We start from the raw sequence: 9,209 nt of genomic DNA, 5'->3' as shown, positions 1-9,209 counted from the left end.
AAAAAAAAAAAAAGAAAGTAGTTCTGACTTCCAGCTCCACTAATTCTGTACACAGAATAATGTGAAGTAAGAAGCCAGGTAGGGCCTTCAGGTGCTAAGGGGCTACAGAAGCAACTCACTGCATATCAGGTTACACGAAGAAATTATCACTACACCAGTGATTCTCTATCTGTGGGTTGCAACCCACAGGAACTGTATTAAAGGGCCGTGGCATTAGGAAGGTTGAGAACCACTGCTCTAGACCCTTAACATTTTACTTCAAAGAAGCTGAAAGCCTGGCTCAGTGCCCATAGCACAGTGGTTACAGAGCCAGCCACATACACCAAGGCTGGCGGGTTTGAACCCAGCCTGGGCCAGCTAATCCATAATGACAACTGCAATAAAAAATAGCCGGGCGTTGTGGTGGGTGCCTGTAGTCCCAGCTACTTGGGAGGCTGAGGCAAGAGGCAAGAGAATCGCTTAAGCCCAAGAGTTTGACGTTGCTGTGAGCTGTGATGCCACGACACTCTACCAAGGGTGACATAGTGAGACTGTCTCAAAAAAAAAAAAAAAAACAAAACAAGAAGCTGAAAGCCTTACTTATCCAATGGTTACAATAAAGTACTTCTCCTGGAAGAGCAGTGCCCCATAAATCTTACCTTGATGACCATACAGTTCAGGGAGGACTAAGGAGTGACAAAAGAAGTATGAGGTACAAGACCATTTAAGATTTAAGGTAGTTTTGTGTTTGTTTGTTTTTGTTTTGAGACAGAGTCTCACTCAGTCACCCTGGGTAGAGTGCTGTGGCATCATCAAACCTCACAGCAACCTTAATCTCCTAGACTCAGGCAATCCTCTAGCCTCGGTCTCCCCAGTAGCTGAGATTACAGGCAACTGCTGCCACAATGCCCTATTATTTTTCTATTTCTTTTAGTAGAGATGGGGTCATGCGCTTGCTCAGGCTGGTCTCAAACTCCTGAGCTCAAACAATCCATAAGGTAGTGTTTTCTTTCTTTCTTTCTTTTTTTTTGGAGGGGGGGGGACAGAGTCCCTCTGTTTCCCTTGGTAGAGTACTGAGGGGTCACAGCTCACAGCAACCTCAAACTTTTGGGTTTAAGCGATTCTCTAGCCTCAGCCTCCCAAGTAGCTGGGACTACAGGCCCCCGCACACAACCCACACACAATGCCTGGCTAGTTTTTGGTTGGAGTGAGTTGTCATTGTTGTTTAGCAAGCCTGGGCCAGGCTCAAACCTGCCAGCCTCGGTGTATGTGGCTGGAGCCCTACTCACTGAGCTATAGGCACCAAGCAATAAGGTAGTGTTTTACAATAATTTTTTGAGTTACTGGTGTAATTCTTAATTCTTTTTTTTTTTTTTTGAGACAGAGCCTCAAGCTATTCCCCTGGGTAGAGTGCCATGGCATCACAGCTCACAGCAACCTCCAACTCCTGGGCTCAAGCAAGTCTCCTGCCTCCACCTCCCAAGTAGCTGGGACTGCAGGCGCCTGCCACAACCCCCAGCTATTTTTTGGTTGCAGCTGTAATTGTTGTTTGGCGGGCCCGGGCTGGATTCGAACCTGCCACCTTAGGTGTATGTGGCTGGCACCTTAGCCACTCGAGCCACAGGCGCCAAGCCTGGTATAATTCTTAATACAAAATTATTGGCAGCATACTAAAAGGGATTACTATAATGTAAATATTCATTTTTTTTTTTGTTTTGTTTTGTTTTTGAGACAGAGACTCACTACGTTGCCCTTGGTAGAGTGCCGTAGCATCACAGCTCACAGCAACCTCAAAGTCTTGGGCTTAAGTGATTCTCTTCTCTCAGCCTCCCAAGTAGCTGGGACTACAGGCGTCCACCACAACACCCAGCTATTTTTTTGTTGCAGTTTTTTAGCTGGCCTGGGTCAGGTTCGAACCTGCCACACTTGGTGTATATGGCTGGCACAGTGGTTTTGTAACCACTGTGCTACAGGCGCTGAGCCATAAATACTCATTTTTTAAAACTCAATTTTGAGGTACAATGGCTCATACCTATAATCCTAGCATTCTGGGAGGCCAATGCAGGAGGACTGCCTGAGTTCCAGACCAGCCTGAGGAAGAGTGAGACCCTGAGACCTCATTTCTACTAAAAGTAGAAAAATTAGCTGGGGATTGTGGTGGGGGCCTGTAGTCCCAGCTACTTGGGAGGCTGAGGCAGGAGGATTGCTTGAACCCAGGAGTTTGAGGTTACCATGAGCTAGACTGGTGCCATGGCATTCTAGCCTAGGGCAACAAAGTGAGACTCTGTCTCAAAAAACAAACAACAACAACAACAAAACCCTCAATTTAGAAACTTGAAAAACTTTCTAATTATCATACTTTCCATTTGGTTACCCTCTCGTCTTCCTGATTGTTGCAATATAGAAGTTACTACTCTGTCTAGACTCTACACAAGGCCAAATTTCACTTTGGTTCAAATAAATATTGTCTCTGTCTTTGGTACCAACCTGACATTAAATTTTATCTCTAGGCTGCAGCAAATATTATCCCCCTACAATCCATCAAGTGGCTGCCAGTCAGCTCAACACTTCACTTGACAGATTTCACTACAAACTCACACTATGATTCACAGTACGAATCCTAAAATACATTCTATAACCTGATCAAAATGTAGCACACATCTATGAAAGATGAGTGCCATACAAGAACCATTCCCTCTAATAACTGAATCCCATAGTTCCTTCATTATCGAAATCAGGGGTGTCCAACCTTTTTCTTCCTCTGCCATACCATGGCACAATAAGAGTTGTCTCAGGCCACACAGTAAATGCACAGACACTAAAAAAAGGTTCCTGCATACTTTTAATGATCTCTGACACCAAAGATAGGCTAAAAAAGTCCTCACAAAATCAGCATGCAGCCCACAGGAGGCAGGTTGGATACCCCGATCTAAATAAAAGGCACGGTTTTGCAAAGTGGATAAGGCATTAGGTATGGAAAATACAGACCTAGGCTACCCCTGGTCTGCTACTTACTCTACAACTTTGGGCCCATTTCCTTAACACACAGTGAATGAGACATAGATGCTTCATTTCAATTTGTGGGTTGAAAAGTAAAAGTAAAGGTCAAAGTTTTCCAATAAGGATTAAGAGGAAATGTTATGACTATCTAAGGTATAATCAAAATTAAACATAACCAGTTCAGAAAGCTCCGTACTCTTTAGAGTTTTTCATACATTAACTAATCCTCATGGCATCTCAAAGATGAAAGAAAAACAATTTCCATATTCTATTACTTACAACCACAGAAAAAAACTGAATGGATTAACATGTGCCATTTCAATAAAATAGTTCATCAAATATTAAGGATCTACCATATCATCAGCACGAAATAAGACACATTAGTGGCTTATTTTGCACTAAGACCTCTAGCTTCACCTTATGGAACCCAGTTATGAGTAAAGACACACTTCTGAGAATGTAATAGTGGCTACAGAGCTAGATACAACCCTCATTTACCAAAACTTGCTAACTTACTTAGAAGTAACATTTTCTTTTTTTTTTTTTTTCCTGTCAGAACACTTTCTGACAGGGACTATGTTCAGAGATCAGAGAAGGCCTCAATACAGTGACAAAGGAAGAGAGCAAGCCATCTGGTTATATAGGAGAAAAGTATCCACCAACTGAGGGAACAAGCACAAGAATTCTGAAGTAGGCCAGGCACTATGGCTATACCACTGGGAGGCCGAGGCGGGTGGACTGCTTGAGCTCACAAGTTCCCAGACCAGCCTGAGCAAGAGAAAGACCCATCTCTACTAAAAGTAGAAAAAGTGGGCAGCGCCTGTGTCTCAGTAGGTAGGGCACCATCCCCATATACTGAGGGTGGCGGGTTTGAATCCAGCCCCAGCCAAACTGCAACAAAAAAATAGCAGGGTGTTCTGTCGGGCATCTGTAATCCCAGCTACTTGGGAGGCTGTGAGGCGAGAGAATCACCTAAACTCAGGAGGTGGTGGTTGCTGTGAGCTGTGTGACACCACGGCACTCTACCAAGGGTGATAAAGTAAGACTCTGTCTCAACAACAACAACAACAAAAAAAGACACCATATTTGTATTTTTGTGTATCCACCTCCCACCCACCCCAAATTAAGTTCATCATGTGTGCTGCTCACAATGAATGCTTACACATTCCTGCATCATGTGACTTATTTCCCATTCTATAATATCTACAATACCTCACTACTGAACAGTCTACTTTCACTGTCCCACATACACACTATACCCATTTCACCTTCCAAATCTTTACATTCTTCCTGTGACATGCCCCTTCTTCTGTCTTACCTATCCAAATTTGTCCTGTTTTTCAAGTCCTTTTTAGAGAGCTTTCCATGACTATGCCAGACTTCATTGATTTCTCCCTTCCCAGAAATTCTGTAATACTTAATAGCTTACCATAAAATCCAGCAACCTCTCAACCCCATCTACCTTGCAAAGTCCCATTAATATTTCCGTTCAAACACATATTATTAGCTCTGCCTTGTTTCATGTTTAGCTGAACTAAACTCCTCCAGAATAGGAATTGTGGTCTTCTCCTTCCAAATGGGCCTTGCAGAAAATACTAATAGCAGCTACCATGCTTTTTTTTTTTTTTTGAGACAGAGTCTCACTTTGTCACCCTTAGTAGAATAGGGTCATAGCTCACAGCAACCTCATACTTTTGGACTCAAGCAATTCTCTTGCCTCAGCTTCCCAGTAGCTGGGACTACAGGTACCCGCCACAATGCCCAGCTATTTTTAGAAACAGGGTTCTCGCTCTGGTTCAGGCTGGTCTCGAACCTGTGAGGTCAGGCAATCTACCTGCCTCAGCCTCCCAGAGTGCTGGGATTATAGGCGTGAGCCACCACGCCTGGCCTACAGCTACCATATTTTTAACTCTTACTATGTGCCCTATGTTGTATTAAGTACTTCACATACTTTATCTCATTTAATCATCAAAATAATGTTCCCTCTTTTTTTTTTTGCAGTTTTTTGGCTAGGGCTGGGTTTGAACCTGCCACCTCTGGTATATGGAGCCACCACCCAATGTTGTCTTTTTTTCTTTTTTTTTGGAGACAGAGCCTCAAGCTGTCACCCTGGGTAGAGTGCTATTGCATCACTGCTTACAGCAACATCCAACTCCTGGGCTTAAGCGATTCTCTTGCCTCAGCCTCCTGAGTAGCTGGGACCACAGGCGCCTGCCACAACGACCAGCTATTTTTTGGTTGCAGCCATCATTGTTGTTTGGCAGGACCTGGGGGATTCAAACCCACCAGCTCAGGTGTATGTGGCTGGTGCCTTAGCCACTTGAGCCACAGGCACAGAGCCCCAATGTTGTCTTATTGATATTATTGTTCCTACTTTAACTCTACTGGCTGATCCAAAATGGAGGCAGGGCAGGGGGCGCTTTATCCTCTTCTTTGAGCATTGAGGCCCAGAGAGTTGTACTCATTCCATCTGGAAGCTTTGGCGCACAAGGTAACTGCCATCACTTAGCTGGTATCAGACCTCAACTACCCGCATCTTAAGTGGGAAATGACAGCCCTATCTAAAATAGCTAAAAGAGATCTGTTCCTATTACTTTCTCACAGCATCCAATCTTTTTCTATGATATGCAATAGAAAAATATTTTATACAATATAAAATTATATGAAGAGCAGGAGCAAGAACTGCTCTTTCCTGCTGAGTGCCCAACCCAGCATGGGCTAAGTTTCAGAAGAAACAAAGGCACAAAGAGTTTAGGCTGAAGTTGCCTACTGGAAAAGACAGGGCTGGGATTTGAGCTAAACTGTCTCCCTAAAGCGGCCTAAAAGGAAGAGGCAAACAAATTTCTGCTGAATAACCCTACTGTTTTCCACGTGCTGACAGTACTATCACCCCAAATGAACTAATGAGGATAGAAACCAAGTCTGGGGCTCGGCGCCTATAGCTCAACTGGCTAAGGCGCCAGCCATGTACACCTAAGGTGGCGGGTTCGAATCCCCAGCCCGGACCCGCCAAGCAACAATGACGGCTGCAACCAAAAAATAGCCGGGCGTTGTGGCGGGCGCCTGTAGTCCCAGCCACTTGGGAGGCGGAGGCAGGAGACTCGCTGGAGCCCAGGAGTTGGAGGTTGCTGTGAGCTGTAATGCCACGGCACTCTGCCCAGGGGGACAGCTTGAGGCTCTGTCTCAAAAAAAAAAGAAAAAGAAACCAAGTCTGGAAGCCTACAGGGTAGAGTGGGGGCAAGAACTGCCCTTCCCTGCTTAATACTCGTCAGGTGTTAGGTTCAATGCCTGGCATTTTATGTTCAATGTCTCATTTACTTTCTGAAGACTCTTAACTATAAATTCTCTTAAATAAATAACTTGTAATTTCTCCAGAAATTTCTCTCAGAGATTCTCCCAAAATGTTACCCACTTTCAACAGACCCCAAACGCTCTCAGATGCATTGAGACCCCTCTGGGCGTGGAAGCTCAAAGAAGAGGACAAAACCACCTCAACTTGGATCAGCCAGTAGAATTAAAAACCCCAGCTCCAACAAGCATTTACCACATGTCTGCCCTTCTTCAGGACAGGCCACTCTGAGCTTCATTCTAGCACTCATGATATCATTTATTACACACTACAGCTTTGTGAAGAAGCTGACATTTTCCTCCACTTTACAGATAAATAAAGTAACGTCCAGGCTCCGTGCCTGTGGCTGAGGCGCCAGCCACATACACCTAAGGTGGCGGGTTCGACTCCAGCCCAGGCCGGCCAAAACAACGACAGCTGCAACCAAAAAATAGCCCGGCGTTGTGGCGGGAGCCTGTGGTCTCAGCTACTTGGGAGGCTGAGGCAGGAGACTCGCTTGAGCCCAGGAGTTGGAGGTTGCTGTGAGCTGTGATGACACAGCACTCTACCCAGGGGGATAGCTTGAGGGTCTGTCTCAAAAAATAAATAAATAAAATAAAATAACATCCAAATAAATGAGATTGTTAATCCAAAATCACGTCGTTTGTGGCAGATTCAGGACTAGAATCCAGGTCTGTCTACACTGTCCCACTCTCCCAGCAGACTCTCTCCAATTTATCCTGGTCTCGCTGGGTTAGAGTTCTAGCAAAATCTCTGCAACAATTTTCCTTCAAAAGATATTTATTAGACAATATGTCAACCTTGCAGCTTCAAATACCATCTCCAGGTATTCGCTACGTGACTAGAGAAAGACGTTTCACCACCCCGGGTTCCAATTCCCTCATCAGCAAAAGGAGATAATAAGAGCACCTACCAAACTATAATGTCCTAAGAAGTTAATGAAGTGCAAAAGAAAACAACCAGCACTGTATATGGCATATGCTGGTGGCCAGTAAGCATGGGTTCCCTTCATCTACCCCCTCTGCTCTCACAAGCTTTGGGGTTCACCCACTCTGACCATGCCACGGTGTCCACTCGACCAGAGACCACACGCGACCTCAGCGTCATAAGGAGCTTGAGCCAGCTACACTACCATACCTGCATGGAGTCAGCACTGATGATTTCGCCATCGAGCCGCTGGCCTAGCTGCAACGCCAGGGTGGACTTGCCGGTGCCTGTGGCCCCAAGAATCACGACAAGAGGTAGAGTCCGTCGCAAGCCCCGGACCCCAGGGCCCACAGGAACTGCTCGTGCAGCAGCCACGGCCGCCATCTTAAAGCCATCTGCGCTTGCGCTGGAGCAGTCATTTCCCCACGCCAACCGCCAGTGCGCCTGCGCAGATCTGGGGCCTGTAGGGAAAGTACTAAGGGAGGAGCCGCGGAAGGAAGGTCCCAAGCTGAGGAGTTGCACTAGGCGACTGCTATTCCTGAGCTGGTGTCAGACCTAAACTACCAGCTGTTCTAAGTGGGAGATGGCACCCCCATTTAAAATAGATCTGTCCCTATTATTTTTTATAGCACCCAAAAAGTATTGTATATTTTTCTGTGATATACAGAAAAAGAGTCTTTTACACAATAAAAAATTGTCTAGTGGCCTCGTGTTTATTGTCTGACTTTTTGGGACACATTCTGCCCGGGTCATTGTTGTATTTCCAGTGTCTAGCACAGTACCTGGTACCTAATAAACACCCAATAATTGTTAAACGGAAAGAAGTAGGACCTGCCTAGCTGGTGCTGGAGCCAGTGAGCTCAGAGGCGTAGCATTTTCTAGACTCAGACCTGCCCAGTTCCCAGGTAAGGGCGGTTGCTCATTTATGTTTTCATCCCACAGTGCAACCTCCGAAAGCAAGACCAACTTTCCATCCCCTTGGCCGAAAAACGCAACAGACGAGATGAGAACAGAAAAAATAAAGTAAATCCACATAATAGAGTGAAAAGGGGTGGGCACCTGTAGTGAGTAGGCCACCGGTCACCTACTACGAGGCTGGCAGGTTTGAGCCCTGCCCAGGCCTGCTAAGCAACAATGACAACTGCAACCAAGAAATAGCTGGGCATTGTGGTGGATGCCTGTAGTCCCAGCTATTCGGAGACTGAGGAAAGAGAATCACTTGAGCCCAAGAGTCTGAAGTTGCTGTGAGCTGTGATGCCACAGCACTCTACCAAGAATGACATAGCGAGACTCTGTCCCCCGCCAAAAAAAAAAAGGGAAAAGGAAGGGAGACTGAAAAGATAAAGTAGTAGCAACAACCGTCAGATTAAAGTAGAGGCAGAAAAAATTAGAATCAGAGAAGACCAAAATTGTAGAGGCTGCTGGTCATTTTAAGAAAGGGCTTTGGGGCTCCGCGCCTATAGCTCAGCCGGCTAAGGCGCCAGCCACGTACACCTAAGGTGGCGGGTTCGAATCCCCAGCCCGGACCGCCAAACAACAATGACCGCTGCAACCAAAAAATAGCCGGGCGTTGTGGCGGGCGCCTGTGGTCCCAGCTACTTGGGAGGCGGAGGCAGGAGACTCGCTTGAGCCCAGGAGTTGGAGGTTGCTGTGAGCTGTGATGCCACAGCACTCTACCCAGGGGGACAGCTTGAGGCTCTGTCTCAAAAAAAAAAGAAAGGGCTTTGGAGGCCACGCCTGTGGCTCAAAGGAGTAGGGCACAGGCCCCATATGCCAGAGGTGGCAGGTTCTAACCCAGGTCCAGCCAAAACTGCAAAAAAAAAAAAAAAAAAGGGCTTTGGAGTCAATGGAGCTGAGTGCAAATTCCAGCTTTGTCCCTTGCCTACTGTGTGACCACTTATTTTCACTACCTGGCCTCACTGTTCTTATCTTTTTTTGTTTATTTGTTTTTTGC

At 45.9% G+C, this 9,209-nt stretch overlaps 1 protein-coding gene across 2 annotated transcripts in view; it reads right to left on the bottom strand.

The window, feature by feature from the left end:
• Nucleotides 1-7,646, bottom strand: part of TRIT1 (tRNA isopentenyltransferase 1) — a 48,209-nt gene extending 40,563 nt beyond the window's left edge. For both annotated transcript variants that reach the window (XM_012810898.2, XM_023518685.1), the window contains exon 1: nucleotides 7,466-7,646. In XM_012810898.2, the coding sequence (XP_012666352.1) occupies nucleotides 7,466-7,639 (174 nt within the window). In that variant the 5' untranslated portion in view covers nucleotides 7,640-7,646. The remainder of the gene's footprint in view (nucleotides 1-7,465) is intronic.
• Nucleotides 7,647-9,209: the final 1,563 nt, after the last annotated feature.

Source organism: Otolemur garnettii, unplaced genomic scaffold (genome assembly GCF_000181295.1).
Source record: "Otolemur garnettii isolate 467f Iridium unplaced genomic scaffold, OtoGar3 scaffold00144, whole genome shotgun sequence".
NCBI lineage: Eukaryota > Metazoa > Chordata > Mammalia > Primates > Galagidae > Otolemur > Otolemur garnettii.
Note: the sequence above shows the minus strand (reverse complement) of the source record. Positions and strands in the feature narration are given on the sequence as shown.